Genomic DNA, 19,453 nt, shown 5'->3' with positions numbered 1-19,453 from the left:
CAGCCCAGCAGTGAATGCACAGTCAGGGCTGTCTGCTCATGTGGTGCTTGGCTGCACATCTCAGACCAAGGCAAGGCCCGGCTCAGCGATGACTCTGCGCTCCCATAGAAGCTCTCGTTCTATGAAATCCGTGCAAAGTCTGGCTAACCTGCAAAGGGGTTAAGGCTGACTGACAGTGGACCCATGCTCAGTGACACTGTGTGATTGTATGGTATTTAAGCACTGTGCAGCAATTGGCACTAAGCAAGGGACACTGACTTCCAGTCTGTAGGGCAGTGTTGCGTGTTAATCTGCCGCACACAGAACCAGACCGGGGCAGCTCGATAAAAGTGACTTCCAGAAAGTGTCCATTTTTTTCGAACTGGAGTACCTTCTCATCTTTTTCAGATTTTTTTCCTTCTTTCCATTCAACCCCTGTAAATATTTCTGTCACAGTTCACTTGTTCGATAGATTGAGCCAAACTGAATTGAATCGAATTGAATTTCAGGGCAGTAAATTAACAATCAATGGCAGTAGAATGTAATTACAAATGCATCTTGGGGCCGTTTCAATCATAACAGCCATGTCTGAGATAGGCCGCCGGCCTGTCAGGGACCCCATTCCCGCTTTTCACGTGCGTGGAAGGCTCAACCGCTTGAAAAAAAATTACACGATCAAGGCATAAGTCTGCGCCGACTGGAGACAATGACGCCACATGGTAAATCCCTCGCATCTAAAAGAAATGCAAATGTGAATCAGGTTTCTACTGTTATAAAACATAATCACAGTTGTTTATCTGTACCACTGAGGTGAAGATGGGCTGAATGTATTAATACCTGCAGGGCTCTGTCTTCCTGTACCAAACAAGTCGTTTCTGGAGTCTTTAGCGAATGCCCCAGGAGTGTCTGGGGCTACGTGCTCTGATGTGTATTATGCTGATGCGCTGTGATGTGCTGCACTGTTTTAAATTATCCCAACAATACTTAATTTCCTTTAAAGTTGCCTCCTCCCTCGAGATGACATTAACATCAGTTGAAACTCCCGGCATCTCTCCCAGTTTAGTTTTTTTTAAAGTTCAGAAATGAAAAGCAGAGAGATGGGGATTTTCTTATCTAATTCTTGCACCCCCCCACCCCTCTCCCTCACATGCGGTCAGATCGCAGCCTGTGGTCGGATTCCCAGGGCAGCACGCCAGGATGTTTTTAAGCAGAAATGAGACAAGCGCCGATGCTCCCGTAAGCTTGCTGCGGACAGCTCTTTCTGCAACAGAATCCAGACGCAAGGAAGAAAACTTTCAGGAGCAGCATGAGGCCGGTCTCCAGTACGCATCCCTGTCTGTTCACTCTCAGTGCGTTGAGAAAGGCGCACGTGTGACAGCCAACAGCCAACCCCCGACACGGCCTTATTGTTCTGCTGCTCGTGCTGCTGGCGGGTGCGGGTGTTTTGAAGACGGAGTCCCGGGTTGGGCTGCGCCTTTAAGCAGCAGCCTACATTTAAACAGTGAATCTGCAGAGGAGAACGGCTCAGGAAATGGAGCCGTCCTGGATTATCAGAAGACAGCTCCTTTTGAAAGGCGATTTGCATGAGAGGCAAACGTATAGAAAAGTGTGGTGCCGCCTGCCAAGCCAATCTGGATAATACTCTTGCTTGATTAAGAGTTCCAGGAAACAAAATCCACTCCTTTAGAAGAAATAAAAAAACCTGCAGACACTAGAGAGGACTGAAAATAATAATAATAAAAGAAAGAAAGAAAGAAAGAAAGAAAGAAAGAAAGAAAGACAAATAATTTTACTAAAAGTCTTTGCTGCCTGGCTGGCAGTGACGGGCTAGTGCCAATCCAAAGCCAACAAACAGGGTGAAACAATGCCTCTGTGCCAGAGTTGGCAATCCCACCTCATGCTGGACCGTTTGCTCGGCTGGTCTCCTTCGCTGCAGCCTTGCAGTTTGCAATCTCAGACTCACACTCAGCCCTGGTTCAACCGTTTCAGTCTATCCCAGACGCCTAGGGCTGTAAGATGCACAGTAACTACATTTCAGTCTTGATGGACGCAGGCCTTTCCAGTACCTTCGGAATAAAAGCCAGCATCCACCTTGGACCTGATAGGACTGTATACCATGTCACTGTCATACACAGAAACACAAACTTTTCCATATTCTTTCAAAGCCCAGAGCTCCTATAACCCAGGAAAGGAAACACAACTAAAACAACATCAACAACAATGATGATAATGACAACGATAAGACCACCCGGATCTTTAACTTATTTACCATTTAAGAATGTATCTGGTGCACCAGGCAGTTTCATTGGTTTCTTAACATCGTCACAGAGGAGGCACTTTCTGAAAATGTTTTCTGAAGTTGTCCACAGCTCGGCCAGCTGTCTAGTGGTTGAGTAGCTGACTAGACTGGGAGGAAGTGTTTATTTATGCAGGTAATTTAGGCTGGGGCAGAGGAGAGAGCCCTAACCGTTTCCTTTCGCCTGCAAAACCACCACCTCCCACCCACTCAGCACCCCAGGGCTCTGTCACTGCTGTTGAAGACCACCTGCACTGAAAAAAACACCTGTCCAAAGAGGCCAGCAGAGTAGATCCATAGAAAGAAAAAATATACAAACAATATATACACGCTGCACATACAGCATAGCCAATACACAGCACGCCACTGTGTGAGGACCACCTTCCTAACGCAGTGCCAGCTCTCTGAATAGCACGTTTAGCAGTGTGCGAGTGACCTCTGCCTGTCCGCGCCCCAGGCTTGATCCGGCAGCTCTCACAGGATCGGCAGAGCGGCTATTCCACCTTTCCCAACATGCCGGGTTGGCTCCACAGTCACAAGCAGCTAATGATTTTTTTCTTCACCTGCTTCACGACTCAATCAAACCCCCCGACTCCATCTCAAATTATTAAATCTTCCAGAGTGTCAGTCTGACATGTAAATAGGCTGCAGTGACAGGCCCTCCTGTTACATCAGCAAGGGCCAGCTATGGGGTTCCTGTCTGTCAAGCTGCTTCTATTACAGGGCTCTCTTTCTGAAGGGCTCTTTTCACTGTTCCCTCCCCCTTGTCCTCTGATCCTCCATTCAGGATGGGAGAACTTTTCCCAGTCATTTATATACATCTTTGCACAACAGACAGGTGAAACAAAAAAAACACACATGTGCAAACAGGCGTTATGCAAACTGTACATAAAACTGCTCCTTTAACAGTACTTTCCAAGACAGAGTCTTCATGGCTCCTAACTTCGCCACGCAGTGTTGTGGTGAACCCATGGACATGTTCTGTGGCAAAACAATTAGCAGAGATGGAGAGCACCTAGGGAGTGCAAAAGGAGGCTTCGTGGTTATGGTGTGATGCTGTACAGTATTCACTTCCGTGTGTTTGTGTGTCCCGGTGAATCTGTGCAGGGAGACTCTGTTCGGGGGGTGTGCACATATGTTAATATGTGGATAACTGGGATCTATAGGGGTGTGTTGGTAGAGGTGTCTGTCTGTATCTGCACATGCCTGTCTGTGTGTGGGGGCGTTCGAGGGAATACAGGGAGTGGGAGGGGTTAAGCGCAGGGCTTGGCACTGTTCACAGACCCATCAGGAAATGTTTGTTCTGCGAAAGGGAAGGAACCTGACCGGCCCTCGCAGTAAACAGCGGGAGAGTCCTGACAGACACGCACACCTCAGACAAAGCCCCTATGATGCCACACACACACACACGCACGCATGCACACACACTCACTAGATCCATGCTCCCAACACCCAGAGACCAGCCAAAACAGCCTGGCCCAGCACAAGCCTGCACTGCAAAAAGCTAACTGGAGCCAATAAAGGAAGAGCATTTAACTTTTTATTTTATATTTAAAACCATGCTAAATTTACAAGCTGTGTTTTAATTTCTTTGAATGACCACCAATTAAAATACAATGAGACAGATCATAAAGAGATCAAATCAGTTCTGGTCACAATTAAGCAGATTTGTTGTTGTTGTTGTTGTTGTTGTTGTTGTTTTTTTTACATTTTTTGGCCTTACATTCCAGCCCTGCGTGAGAAGCACACATTACGACCTCCTCCCTGGTTCCTCATGTCATATGAAGCATCAGGCTAGAAAACAAATTAAAATAAATGACTCCTCTGTTAGCAAGCAGTTTCAGTACTACCTCCCCCCTCCCCCTAAAAACCCACAGAGGCTTGCTAAATAACGAAATGGGAAATGCATAACGCAGCTGGTTAACTGCACACACGGCAGGGTATGAAGGGAGAACTGGGCTATGGTGAAGAACTGACAAGGCAGAGTGGTTAGGTCCTCAGCAGAGGTAAGGGCACCAGGGGTGGGTCATAGGTACGTTCTGGAACTGGGAGGACATTCCCCCAGGCTCGTTCTAGAGCAGGATCTGGACCTAAATGCCGGGTTATGCCCGTCTGAAGAAGCCAGGATAGCAGAAAGACTAGGCACCTCCCCTATTGAGTTCCCCATTGAAAACCACCCCATCAGCACGTGCACTTACTGCGGTGAATGAGAATATCGACTCAGGCTCTGACTTTAACTCTGTCATCCCTGGGGGGCTCAGGGTTGCATCACATGTGGTAGCAACGCATTGTAGAAAGACTTTTTAAAGACACATTTTACCTCGTGTCAGACATCAACATAATAATTTACAAATTGTAGCGTGGGAATTATAACCAGAGTAATCCTGACAGAATGTGACAGAATGCTTAAAGTCTGATATTAGGGAAAAGAAAAGGGAATTAGGCAGCTGACAGGCCTGGGTTGATATTTCACCAGCCGCAGATGCCCTCTTGCCATCGTTAACGAACCCGGCTCTGTCTGCCACGGCACATTGCAGCCTGAGCCAAGTGGTAGAGCACAGGGAATGGCTGCAGGGCCCTGTGTGGGCTGGTTCTAACCCCCAACCTCCTTCCCACCCCATGCCACTCTGACTGTGCTGCAGGAAATGCCAGCTGCGCAGAGCCAAGTTCCCCCTGGTTGGCAGTCCAGTGGTTACTCCGGCAGTCTGAGGTCGGCAGTGTCTAGACACTAGTGGCGAAGGGGAACTAAGACCGAGCTCAGGCACCTGTTCTCTGGGTGCATTGATGCATCTCTGCAGCATGTGCAGCGTGTGCGGTCAGAGCGCCAGCCTGGATTCAAACCACCCTCTCTCGGGCACGCCTCTGAGCGCTGCCCCACCCGCTCCCTCACAGCCACACCGGCAGAGCGACAAACCCGTCACGCCTAAAGCGGGGAATTTGTACACTCTAGTCCATTCAGAGAGGGGTGGGTGGCATCACCATAACGGGCTCAGACACCATGAGTTAAAGCAAGCGAAACATCTGAGCAGCACGGCCTGGGGAAACAGTAAGACAGCAATGGGAGATGCCAGCAGCACAGGGCGCAGGAGGGCAGGAGGGGTGTGAAGATCTGAGGAGGAATAAACTGATACAGCGCACAGAGCATCAATAGATTCAGGACCAAAAGGCACCCGTATTGTCATCAAAAGTCACATTTTGTTAAGTCCTGCATGGGGAACATAAGGTTGAGAGATTGAGCTACGCAACAGATCCAGGCAGAAATTAACTGAAGGAAGAAAAAGGCAAAAACCCCACAGCAATCAGTGTTTGTGTAGAGCTGCTCACCCGTGACTTCACACATCAATCTGGTTGTCAGTAATTAACATAGAACTGTTACCAAATCTCTATAGTCTGGCCATAGAGAAAACCCAGCATCACATTAACCCATTACTCTTTCATGTAACCACACTGGAGACAAAAGAAGATGAAAAAAACAATAAAAAGAAGAGAGAGAAAATAAAAATTGGTGTTGATAAATCTGGGAAACATTCCATTTTCATGAATATGGGTAATACGAAGCGACGATATTCGATCTAAAACAATGCAGTTGTGGGATATCAGATTTTTGTAAGACATCCCTCATGTTCTCAGACATGTCGCAGCTTATCTGAAAGAAACAGAACTCTGAAACTTGGCACTCGGAAAGGTAATAGAACTCCAGTCACAGGAACAGAATAAAATAAATGACTGCGCCTTTGTATTTTACCATAAACACAGTACAAGTCTATAAGCACAAACAGAGTCCCCGTAGTGTCAGGATACCTCTGAGTTTTTCCATGTTGGACAGAAGACATGGCACGCATATTTACGTCAACTTTCCGGCATTATGCTGCAAAACTGCTGGCTGGGATTGGAGATTCCGAGAAGTGTTTTATAACATCAGCGCTAAGAAAAGTCGAAGAGTAATCTGTATACATCCCTGCCAGGATTGGTGCTGTTATTTCACACACATTCGTAGAGCCTTGGCACAGATTTCTCTATAACTTACGTGTCCGGATCTCCTTACATACTCTGTGTTCCAGTTAAAGAAGCAAATAAACAAACAAACACACACATCAATAAATAAGGCATCGTGTCGCATACAAAGCCGCTCGACTCGGTGGTGAGCAGCGCTGGGCTTGTGGGTGCGAGTCCCTGCACTGTAATCCCTCCCCTGGCACCAGGCCATGCCTCTCTCACTGCCAGCTGTGCACCAAGGAAGCCAAGGCACATTATTCAATATAATTTGTCTTCATGGACAATAGGTTTTGTAACTCCGGTGACAGGGAGCCATCAATTGTAAAAAAACGGGTTATTTTGCTACTGCAGTAGCAATGTCTTGGCAGGCACAGAAACCCACCACTTCAGGAGCGGTAATAACAGAGCGAGTTAAGAGTGCGACTCACTTGCACCTGCCTGATAGCAGACTGCTGCCAAAGGCCCACAACAGCAGGAGTCACCTCTAAAGAGCCAGGCCGAGCGGGAAACACTGACAAGCCCACTGCTTAGATGTATTTCTTGTCACAAAGCTCTAGGGCTGGGGGTACATTTTTGTTTTGCCTATTTTTGTTTGTAGGCCCACTTGTGTGTGTGTGTATCCCCATGTATCTGAGAAAAAAACAACACACCAATGTTTCACCACAACGCCACCCTGTACAGGAGATTTCTTAATTTAAAAATATAAATCACAAAATCACGAATATATGTACAGAAAGGAGACTGAATGCAAGGTCTGAGAGTTCACAGGGCGGGGGTGGGGGGGGGGGGGGGGGGAGATTACACATGGAAAAAAACCCTGGTGACTGGAGTTTATTTATTTATTATTTACTCTTTCCTTTTCTTTCTTTCCTGTTGCTACAAAACAATTCTGTCTGATGTATCCTGGCATTAATGAAAGCTTCTGTATCGAGGACACCGCTGAAGGCTGTATGTTGTCCTCTCTATTTATCCACATGGCAGAGAGGATGCTTTCATGTTGAAATGATCTAAACATGGGAAGATGAAAGCAGCCTCCTACACAGTGCTGCGCTAGTCGTAGAGTGGCACAGGACAGACTGGGGCTTTGCACAGCTGCCACACAACCCCCCCACCCTCGGGCAGGACTGGGGGATTAGCATGGCCGAGCAGCCCCTGGTGTGTTGGTGGTGTCGGAGTATCAATGGTATCGCACCACACAGGCCTCTTTGAATGAAAGTGTGTTTCTTCTAGGTCTGGAGAACTGTCCGTTATTTTTGTGGTGGGGGGCTTTTAAAAACAGACCCAGAAGCACAATACAGTGTGAATTACGGGAAAGGCTCCAGTGTTTGCAGTTAGAAGCTGTCGGAGATGCCCGTGGTGCACAAGAGAGGTGTGAAGGTTTCTAGCCTCTATTACTGTGAAGCAATTTTGGGTCCAAGGGCCACCTTCACACACCAGCAACAAACCGGATGAGTGTTTCCCTGGTTGTGGAGGAGTGAGATGCTTAATAATGTTCTTGACAACCCCAGTAAAAAGTATTAGGTTGGAATGCTATGCCATGCCAGCCGTTTGGTCTTGTACAGAAATACGTAGCTATATACATACAACTACTGTACACAGGATAATGCAGGGAACGCAAATCCGTGGCCACGTTTACCAGTCTTTAGACAAGGTTTGCGTGGTTTGTTTGAAGCGCTGCTAACGGCAGGAAGGATTACAGCAGAATATATCCATGCACTGCTCGCACTAAACAGACCGAAGCATGCATGAATGGTATATTTACAATAATCAGATTGGAAGAGTGAGGCCATTTGCAGTGTCTGTGTGACTAGATGCATCTGCGTGACAAGCTGCACTGTGTAAATCCCTGGGCATGTGTTATGTGGTCTAAGTTAAACCTAACAAGCCCACAGTCATAAACAGCAATAAACAATCAAAACCTTGTCTTATGAACCTCTAGCTCGGAGAGGCAGGCCCCACACCAGGCTATTTCCCTTTGTGTTATTACTGGAAAGAGAGACAGCTGTCAATCACTGGTCCTAATGTCAGCTAGGCTCCAGGCGCTGCTGGGTCATGACACAGCAATTCTGCTTCACTGCTGCTCCACAGAGGAAGCGACGCGCCAAGTTGCAACAGGGGGACATCAATCCTGACATGGGCTGCCCAAGCAAATTGGAAACGGGCCTCCTCACGACACACAGCGCCTGCCTCGCTCCAGCAGGACTCGGATCCTCAGAAACGAGAGCACCGTCTGCAATCTGAGCTGCTGAGCTGCTGCCCGATCTAGTTCACATTCTCCATCATGTCAGTGTTGCTACACAGCAGCGCTCGGTACCGGCAACCAGTCCTCAGGGGGGCCAGCTTTCCATCTTATTAGTAATAATAATTTATTTTCTAATTAGCCTGATGCCATACACCACTGCCCTGGTTTGTAAAGGAGGACAATAAGGATTTCCCCAGGGACTCAGATGGGGAAATAGAACTTTCTGTTAAGAGCACTATCACTATGATTTACATTCAAAACTAAAATATACACTCACCTAAAGGATTATTAGGAACACCTGTTCAATTTCTCATTAATGCAATTATCTAACCAACCAATCACATGGCAGTTGCTTCAATGCATTTAGGGGTGTGGTCCTGGTCAAGACAATCTCCTGAACTCCAAACTGAATGTCCGAATGGGAAAGAAAGGTGATTTAAGCAATTTTGAGCGTGGCATGGTTGTTGGTGCCAGACGGGCCGGTCTGAGTATTTCACAATCTGCTCAGTTACTGGGATTTTCACGCACAACCATTTCTAGGGTTTACAAAGAATGGTGTGAAAAGGGAAAAACATCCAGTATGCGGCAGTCCTGTGGGCGAAAATGCCTTGTTGATGCTAGAGGTCAGAGGAGAATGGGCCGACTGATTCGAGCTGATAGAAGAGCAACTTTGACTGAAATAACCACTCGTTACAACCGAGGTATGCAGCAAAGCATTTGTGAAGCCACAACACGTACAACCTTGAGGCGGATGGGCTACAACAGCAGAAGACCCCACCGGGTACCACTCATCTCCACTACAAATAGGAAAAAGAGGCTACAATTTGCACAAGCTCACCAAAATTGGACAGTTGAAGACTGGAAAAATGTTGCCTGGTCTGATGAGTCTCGATTTCTGTTGAGACATTCAGATGGTAGAGTCAGAATTTGGCGTAAACAGAATGAGAACATGGATCCATCATGCCTTGTTACCACTGTGCAGGCTGGTGGTGGTGGTGTAATGGTGTGGGGGATGTTTTCTTGGCACACTTTAGGCCCCTTAGTGCCAATTGGGCATCGTTTAAATGCCACGGCCTACCTGAGCATTGTTTCTGACCATGTCCATCCCTTTATGACCACCATGTACCCATCCTCTGATGGCTACTTCCAGCAGGATAATGCACCATGTCACAAAGGTCGAATCATTTCAAATTGGTTTCTTGAACATGACAATGAGTTCACTGTACTAAACTGGCCCCCACAGTCACCAGATGTCAACCCAATAGAGCATCTTTGGGATGTGGTGGAACGGGAGCTTCGTGCCCTGGATGTGCATCCCACAAATCTCCATCAACTGCAAGATGCTATCCTATCAATATGGGCCAACATTTCTAAAGAATGCTTTCAGCACCTTGTTGAATCAATGCCACGTAGAATTAAGGCAGTTCTGAAGGCGAAAGGGGGTCAAACACAATATTAGTATGGTGTTCCTAATAATCCTTTAGGTGAGTGTATATATATGAAAAAATGAAAAAAAAATTACTAGTTTCCGCGTCAAGCTTTCGAAGACAGTATCCCCTTCATTCACAGCTTGGTCTTAAACAATATGGACAGATGAGCCATTTTGACTAAATTCCTTGAGATTTGTTGGTGCAGTTGTAATGGTTATTGAGCGAGTGCGGTCGGCTCTGAGGAACAGCATGAACTCTGCAGCTTGCCTGATGTGGGCGTACCAGCCTTCACCTCACATCTGAAATAAAAAAGATAACAAGCCACTTTTTGTTCTCCATGTTCCCTCTCACCACTAAAGTGCCACTGATTCAGATGGCATGCAACAGATCAAGCGCTTTTTCCTCATACTCAAGAGCAAACTTGAAATTGAACACTTTTGTACTGTGCCGTGCTCCACAGCTCCAGCCATTCATTCACAGCCATGTAAGATCCTAAGAGCACCAATGCCCTCTTCTGCAGCCACTCTCGGTCTGCCGGAGACGTTGCATTTAACAACCCTAGCAGACAAAGGCATCACCACGGTATGCTTAAACGATGGCCCTGTTTAGATCAACCCGAAGAGCCTGTGGCATTATGTTGTTTGTGTAAAGACTTACGACAGCGCTTTTGTTTTTCTACAAGGGCAAAGTAAGTGCAAGGTTACACAGCAATACTTCCTGAGAATGATTCAGGTCATTAAGTCAATTTTCTCAGTGCATTTCAGAACGAACCCAGAGGGGAGGTGAGGTGGGGCACTGTATTTGATTCAGTGATAAGATGTAAGTATAGGCCAAACACACAAAAAGTACTTTATAGCCCAAGACATATATACATATAATACTACATATTCAATTCATATATACATATTTTATATAGTTTTAATATGTATACATACACACATCTATCTCAACAGTGGGCTGGTTCTCATGTTCCTATGGGCTGCAGCCGATGCCAAAAGCTCTGTGTCAAGTTCTGATATGGGCTGCTGTTTTTGTCCCCATAGTACCAGAAATGGCCTTGATCTCAGTTTCTCTTTAACCTCCTGTAGGAAATCCCCATAAACAACCATGCACACCAGCGTTACTTTTTTTTTTTTCTTTTCACTTTTTTCCAACCTGTTGCAAGTTCAGCTTTTAGCACTTGTGTGAAATCCAGAGCGGTTCACAGCAGTAGCAGGGACTGCCACAGGATTCAACACAGGGCAGGGACCTAGATAGTAATTGTTTTGTTCATGTGCCTACAGCGTAAAGAATCTGAGTAATATGGCAAATTTCTTGGCCCACTTTCTAAATTAAAATGCCAGGGGCAGGCGTATGGGTAGAGGGGGGATCAGCAAACAGCAAGTCTGTCACAAAGTAGATGCTTATACAGCAAAATGTGCTGCAAATACAGTATTTTTGTTTGTGCAGGAAGAGGAGAGAGAAAAAAAACAAAAAACTATTGTGGTTTGGTGGTGGCTTTCGGGGTGTGCTTTATTCAAGAGGCAAGGACCGCACCACCCAGATCACTCAGCAGCCTCTTTTCTGTTCCTACACAAGATAAGCTCATCCTGAAAAGCAATGGTGTGGCAGTGAGAAATTAGTACTTACTGGCTGGTGAGGGGGTGCTGTAGCCGCTGACTGGCAAGCCTGGAAGTGTGGGCGGAGAGAGCCCCCCGAGCACATGGGGGAAGAAATAGGAGTAGTGTGGCATCGGGTACCCGTTGATATGGGCACCGGTTCCAGGCACTGGGCAGGAGTTGCTGTTGCTGGACATGGCTTCCCTGAGCAGGACACTTAATCCAGTATCTTTGAGCACATACACCAGGGTTATGGACAACCAATCACCACCCTGGAATAATACTATATATATATATATATATATATATATAAAAAAAAAATGGCAGTCTGTTCAGGCCTTTATCTCCCTCCAAAATGTAGCCTGAGATTATCAAGTCTGGTGTTCTTCTGTTTTCAAATGATGACTGTTGGATGTTGTAGTAATCCGTCTGGAGAGTGGCGTCCTACAAGTCGGGTGGAGTGAAAATCCCTGTTTGTGTTCAGACCAGAAAGTCCAGGTTTGATTTAATGAATAAATAAAAAGTACATAAAATAAAAGGGAAGGAGAATGATGACACCACAGCTCCTCCAATTATTAACGTGGGCACTTGGGGAAAGGTTCGGGCACATGTAACAGGGGCAGGCACAATGGTTCCCTGTTAAAAAGCGATCTCCAGCATCAGAGGGAAAAGAACCCAGATAAAAATCCAGGAGAAAATGGTTTGGGGGGGGGGACACCATCACACAACCCCCCCAAAACAAAACAAAACTCAAGTCTTCCTTTATAAGGTCCCTCTGGGGCAGCACTGTGGGTTGTGGAATTGTGATGGGGGGTGGGAAGGGGCAGGGGGCAGACTGAGGAGCACCAGTCAGCAGCGGTGTCTGTGGGCCATGTGGTTCTCAGTAGCAGTGGTCTGTGTGCCGATCACATTGTGCCATGGTCCCAGCGCACGCTCTCAGATTCCCCGAGTCTCCTCTCCCGGGTGGAGAGGGCAGCCTGATCCCCAGGACACGACGCTCCCTGTCCAAAGCGTCCCTGAGAGAAAGCGGGGGGGAGAGAGAGAGAGAGAGAGACAGACAGACATAAGAGATGGGGAATACTGAGTCTGAAAGAGTCAGAAATCTCCTTTGAGCTGGGGCTCTCCCATACCTTCACAGTTATTAAGTATATCATTATTAGTTAATAAAGGTATCTGTGTTTATAGGAAGCAATAACAAAATTATATTTATAACGTCACTGAAGTCTGCAGGTCCCTTCTCTCTGAACACAGACATGCACACATCAATCTGACGGCTCACACTCAGTCAGGCAGCTTCTAAGCCACCTTGTGTGACAAAAAACAAAAGATGGCCACCCCAGGCCTCCAGCCTCCGCCTCCCAGGTGGTGCCTTGTGGGGACGCAGACAGGAGGGTGGCTGCCCACAGTGACGGCCGGCCGTGTGGTTTGCGGTAGTCTGCAGCCCCCTCGGAAGTTCTCTAGTGGAAGAGGCGAGGGAGGCAGGTAACCCCCCACCCACCCCCTGGCCTCACCACTGCGTCACACAGTCTCTAGCCTCTGTCCCTCCTGACACCAGCGCAGCCCTGCTCTCGCTGACTGTAGCGCAGAGGAGAACAGCAGGACAGCATCAGCAGGGCCTGTCAGTTCGGCCTGCCCGTACGTCACACGAGGACGTGGTGCTCATAAAAAACAGCAAGTGCGCACTTTTCTAGTTTCAAGGGCTTTATACATTCAATGTGTGTACTAAGGCAATGACAATTGAAGAATGTGGCCTTAAATGCTGTACCATTTTAATGCTTCACAAACCCGCAGTGTGCCGTCTGAAAGGCCTGATTTCTTGTGACACAATCATGTGGACCGTACACATCCTAATGCCACTCTCTGTTCCGGGGTCGGCTTAAATATAATGGAGTTTGGTGGAGCTTTCAGGAGGTCTAAGCTGTAGGGTGGCCTTATACAATCCTAAGGCTGAAGCGGTCTTCCATTTCAATTAGGAAAACATCTGACGATACAGAATGTTCCAGCTGAAACCAAACTTCGTATTCTAAAAGAGAGAGGAAAAAGCTATTCTCTTCCAGTCACATAACATTAATCCCCTCTGCTGGGTGCAACACCTTGACACCAGACCCTGTCCTTTGATTAACCTTGCAAGAATTAGTGCCCGCTGTGCTGGCTATTAATCTTTCATTAATTCTTTGTTTCCTAATTGAAAGCCTGTCCCTCCGGAGTGGTCAGTTTTAATCCTTCAGATGAGTGCCCTCTGGTCATGAATAATCCAATTTCACATTTTAATTTACACTTGTGGACAAACTTGTGACTTTCCTACGTTCATATCATACGCACAGACTTTCGTGTGATCTGGTTTCAGCGTCATTGCCAATGTTGTGCAAACCAGAATATAATGTCACTGTTGTTATTATTATGATTTTACAAGAGAATTAATCAAATTGTCCGCTACCAATAGTCAATCTGAACCTCTGTTATCAGAAGTATCATGACTTCTCTCTGTCCAATAATCTTAATATGGTACAATGACATGGCATGGAAACCAACAGAACGATTTGCCAATATTTCTGAACAAGAGTCTTTAAGAATTAGGTGTGGATAGCACCTTCCCATCACACCACAGGAACTTCTGCGCCGCTGCCACCGTAAGGAGCCGCTCTGGGGCAACAGACCTCTCGAGGCGAGCGGCGCCGTGTGTAGCTGCCCGGTGCTGAGCGACTGGCCTGGCGAAGGCTCAGGTCAAAAGTCGAGGCCTGAGCTCAGGTTTGGCGGGACGCGGAGGACAGCTTTGAGTGCATCGCCAGCTCTGGAGTTTGCAGGAAGTCAAGTGTCTGCATTCAGAGCAGGGCTGAGAACTGACAGACTACTTTTGACACTGACACCTCACAAACGATTGACCGCTCTGCGTTCTCAAGCTGAAATGACCCCCCCACCCTCACTATCTAACAGATCCTTAGCTCAGCGTTTACACTCCCATATCGCAGCTGCTGGCTTGCAGATCCAGTGTTGATACATTAACCATTTAATTTCCATTTTCTTTTCTTCGTACTGTTATTTTGGTGGTAGATGATTCCCAAAGGATAATATCCCACCTTTACATTTTGAGTTTCTCATCTAAACAATACTAAGGTGTATACAACTGCACTATATTTACTCCCCTCTCAGATCGTAGTACTGAATAGATGACAGACACTGTGACACCTGCAGTGCCCGGGAAATCCTTGGCTGGTCATACCCTGTGTGTTACGGAGTTCCCCAGGAAGAAGACTGCTGTGATAATAGCACACTAGCTGCCAGGAGACGCTCTTCTACTCTCTTCTCCGCGGCACTCAGTCCTGAATGAAAACCTGTGTTTAAAAACGCAGCCCCTCGTCGCAAAGCAGGCCACCCACGAGTTATCAGCAGTCAATAAAAATATGCGGAGCAGATAAGCGCAGGGGTGAATGGGACTGGAGTGGGATGTGGTTTTAAAGGCAACAAGGTCCTGCAACTCCATGTTTATTCAGGACAAGTGTTCTGCGCGGGGGGGATGTGAACAGCTAATCACGAGCGCGGGCCCTGAGCTTCCACAAAACATGCTGAGCAGCAGTATACACAGACAGCCTACAGAGCATCCCATATGAGAGACCAGTCTGGGGAATTAATGCTTATTTTATTCATGCGTGTTGTGTTGTTTTCCAGAATCCCCCCCACCCCAAGCTGAAAGTCAATTAAAACGCTAAAAAACAGAGTGTTACACATTTCTAAGCTTGCATAGTGATTTACAGGAAGATTCCTGCTTTAGTTTTGGTAATAACATTATGAACAGTATGTTTGAGCCTCCCCAACACTCACAAAGGTCAAAGGTCGGTCGAAATTCAGATTGTGTCCTCAGTTGCGATATCCAATTTTACTTTGTTTGTTTGTCCAAGACATATCAACAATCTCATCAGAAGCAGTGACAGTAGTGATTTGTGACAGAAGTTTGTGCTAAGAAACCAACTGAGACACGATTAGTTTCCATCAGAAACAAGGGGGTTGCTACAGTCGGGGGGGGGAGGTTGGGAGTCAAGAAGCTATGCTGGGCTGGTTGTTGCCGACAAAGAGCATCCAGGACGATAGTCACTGCAGACCACCGTGGTCTACACGGGGCCTGAGTGTTTTAATTAAATCTAAATTAAATTTACTGACTCCATATAACATGTCTTTCTGGAGTTCCAATAGACAAGATGTTTATTTAAGTTCCCCCTTCAGACAAGCTGTATGGTGCCCTTGTGGGGCTGTTAATCAGGCAGAGAGCCAGTTTTATGGGGTCAGGGATCTATTAAACGGCTTATTTTTATTGATTGTCTGCAAAGTGCTGGGCAATAGCCCTGGTGTGCCGGCCCATATAAATGTTTTCTTGTACTGTAAGCGTGTTGTAAAAAAGTAAAATAATAAGTCCTTTCTATTGGTGTGTTTTGGTTCGTGCCATTATAACAGACTAGAAAGTCAGGGAGAAAGATCCAAGGAGGTGGTGATTTTTGACCCATGTCTCAGCACAGGCAGTCAGGAGGCTCAGAGTGCAGCGGATGTCTGGAGAGGGTCAAAGTCAACAGCACCCAGCAGCTCCCCCCACCAAAGGGCTCTCGTCTTACAGCAGCTGTGTTTCACAACAGCACGGCAACGAGTCCCCGAGGAGCCGGGAGAGAAAGCAATTCGATTGGCGGCAGTCGGGGGAGAAACCCGAGCGGCCCGTGTGGGTAACAGTGTCCGGGGGTTAATGTGTGAGGGAAAAGTGTAGTGTTCTTTCATAAAGGAGGGATTGTGACATCAACCCGGCAATCAGGACGCTGCAGGAATGTATCTTTGGTGAAACGGAAACCTGCTCAGATAATTCATTGTGATGCTTACTGGTTTGAATTCTGCTAATGAATTATTAAGTGTGATACTAAGTAGGCTAAACCCCATGGGTCTTTTTTATAGGGCTGTAGTCAGTCATTCGTTTATAGGTCTGCATTTCTATATATGTGTACATTTACGTATCTATGTCTGTATGTATGTGTGTGTGTGTGTGTGTGTCTATTTGTAAGGGTGTAAAAGTGAAGGACTCTGTACACAACTGTGTTTTTAAGGACAGAGTTACCTCAGTCAAATGACAGCCAAGTCTAATGCTATTTACTTATTTTTGTTAGAACTGTAATCAAATAATATATAGATTTTATATTTATATGCTTATATATATTTTTTAACTTATTTTAAAATGTTTATATTCCACAAATTAGGTAGCCACAATGTGTACAACACACACACACAAACACGCATACACATACAAAACACTTGTCAACTAAGACACGTATTTGTTTCCAATCCGAGATCTTCATAAACTCATCCTTGAGAGTGGGTCTGTAGGGAGAGGTGGGCACCGAACTGAAGAGCAATAAACACTTGTTTTCGGAAGTGCCTGCTTGAGTGTGGAATGAACCCACAGCCTGGTACTCTGAGCTGAAGTAGTGTGTGCTACTGAAATGTAGGGCCTGGGGGCGAAACAAAAGAAAAAAAAAAAACAAGCAAGTACACTATGGAAAGGTAGGAACAAAATAAAAAGGGCTTAAGCATCATAAACAGGGAACAGAATTCCATGCAAATGCACCCTAGTAAATATTTATGAGCCCAATAAAACGAAAGCTGTGATACAAATGTTCCTGTCCCGTATAGATGAATCTCGCCGCCAGTGGAGCAGAAACGATGAGGAAGACACTCTTTCAACATCAGGGCTCCTGGAGTGCTATTTACAACACGCACACGCGCGCACACACACACACACATACTTACAACACAGTGACAAACACACGACACACAGGCACAGACAATGACATGCACACAGACATACAGCAACAACACACACACAGGCAGCAACCTGTGCCTCCACGAGACCGGAGGCCAGGAGACTGCGACAACCCGCCGAAGCCTGTCCTTGTTATGTCAGGACTGTAACTGATCAAATGATCCTGTCATTGCAGAGGAGAGACAATCACAGCCGCGCTGGCAGCCTAATCGTATCCATTGCATTTCCAAGGCTCAGCTCAGTCTAGTGCCATGCAGGCAAGCTCCCCAGATAGTCTGCCAGGGATGCTGCCTTTTGTAGTACAAGAGGCAGAGTGAAAGAAAGAAATACATACATGCATACATAAATAAATACAGAACAACAGGTTACCACTTATCACTTTTGCCGTGCCAGAGTCAGAGACTGTTGGGTTTACGCGCACACAATATGTAGCACAGTCAATTGTATTCCAGAGTAGGAAATTCACTATGTGGATATCAATAGATAAAGATACTTATGGTGAGAGAGAGAGAGAGAGAGAGAGAGATTTAATCTACAACACTCGAGGGGGGAATGAAATACAGGTAGCAGAGTGCGTTTCCTTAACAAGGCCTTGTCCCTCTCTCTCGGTTTCCTGCATTAGCTCCACAAACATGGGGGGAGCCATGAGTTGATGGGAACTGACAGCGGATGCTAAATAAATAATTTAAACCACCAACTAGAAGCTAGAGGGCCAATGTGTGCTTTCAGAGTGGTCTGCAGGGAACTGCAGACAAGCACAAAAAAACAGGTCACTGCAACTCCAGCAACGGCACGGCCATAGTGCCCTGCCGTACGGGGATCACGACACCAGGGTCACAAACACAGCGGTATCGTGAACACTTGGCATCGTCTGCCACGCGGTACACTGCGTTATGCCATAGGACTGACTCTGCGTTGTGCTGGGCCTTGTTTGGCACAGGTTCAGTGTTTGTTAAAAGGAAAACTCGCATTGAAACAATGTCGTCAGGAACACAGGTTAATGAGGCCCTGATTTCATCCTAATGGCACTCAACTCATTTCCTTTTAGCCTTCAATAAACCCAGCAGGCAGGTAGCAGTCTAGCAGTCTAGGGCTGGAAGAGTCTAAGGGTCATTTGAAATAAGTCTTTTGAAGGGCCATACATACCCAAGCACCTGTGTGGATTGGTGCACAGGCACACTCCAGGCCCCCTGCAGGGGGAGAGGTCTGGGAGTACAAGTGTATTCAGGTGTGTTTTTGTCATGGGTGTTCAGACCATAGACATGTTTTTGCATTTGGTTCTTGATTTCGGGTAGCAGGGGGTTACATTCAGACAGGCTACATTACCTGCCACCCTGGAAGCCAGATGAATACCATGGTGGCAAGAAGGTGTTGCCCGATGGTCCTGGAACAAGAGCACACACCAGCACTAACTCCCGCATTGCATCTTGGTGCAGATACAAGACATTTTGCCAAGGCCAGCTTTAGGCATTCAGACTTGTGGGCAGAGTTGTGCTGTGACATTTCTGTTGCATCAAAAGGTCAGGCTTTAATTATCTCAAATGCCAGTGCACATGCACCTGCAAAAATAGGTCCTCGGATAATCTTTGTGCCTAAAGACTCCGATCCTGGCTGACGGCTAACTCTGCTATAAATACATCACTCGGATCTCAGAGCTGGGCCAGCTGTCCAAGCCATTATAGTGTCCAGAAAGCTTAAACTTCCTGGATCACGTTATAAGACACATCGATGACATTCTGGGCTGCTTGATCCTCAAGTGCGAGGAAAGCAGGGCTTGAAGGCAAATCCCCCCAAAAAGTGAATCAGACTTTGCTTAAAATAACTCCCCACAAGATATTGTCTATTTTTTCTAAACTCATGCCAGAAGAATTACACAATCAGCTTGTCCTTTTGGGTTAAATAGTTTTTTTTTTGGTATGTTTAAGTTTACTTTTAAGAAACACATTGAAGTGATTTGGGAGGGCCAATATTTTGGGGTTATCATACAGCAAGAATGAGAATGCTACGGTTACAGCAGTAAACACACACACACATACAATTACATACCATACACACAAATGCCAATTAAAGCATGACTGAGTGGCCTCTCTGTCATGTGCAGTGGAAAGGACAAAGAGCTAT

General features: G+C 46.4%; 1 protein-coding gene across 3 annotated transcripts in view; it reads right to left on the bottom strand.

The window, feature by feature from the left end:
• Positions 1–19,453, bottom strand: part of raraa (retinoic acid receptor, alpha a) — a 158,488-nt gene that overhangs the window by 77,359 nt on the left and 61,676 nt on the right. For all 3 annotated transcript variants that reach the window (XM_066698678.1, XM_066698681.1, XM_066698679.1), the window contains exon 3: positions 11,573–12,557. In XM_066698678.1, coding sequence (XP_066554775.1) covers positions 11,573–11,738 — 166 coding nt within the window. In that variant the 5' untranslated portion in view covers positions 11,739–12,557. The remainder of the gene's footprint in view (positions 1–11,572; positions 12,558–19,453) is intronic.

This window comes from Amia ocellicauda, chromosome 3, assembly GCF_036373705.1.
Source record: "Amia ocellicauda isolate fAmiCal2 chromosome 3, fAmiCal2.hap1, whole genome shotgun sequence".
Taxonomy (NCBI): Eukaryota; Metazoa; Chordata; class Actinopteri; order Amiiformes; family Amiidae; genus Amia; species Amia ocellicauda.
The sequence above is the reverse complement of the archived record's forward strand: the minus strand, read 5'-3'. Positions and strand labels throughout refer to the sequence as shown.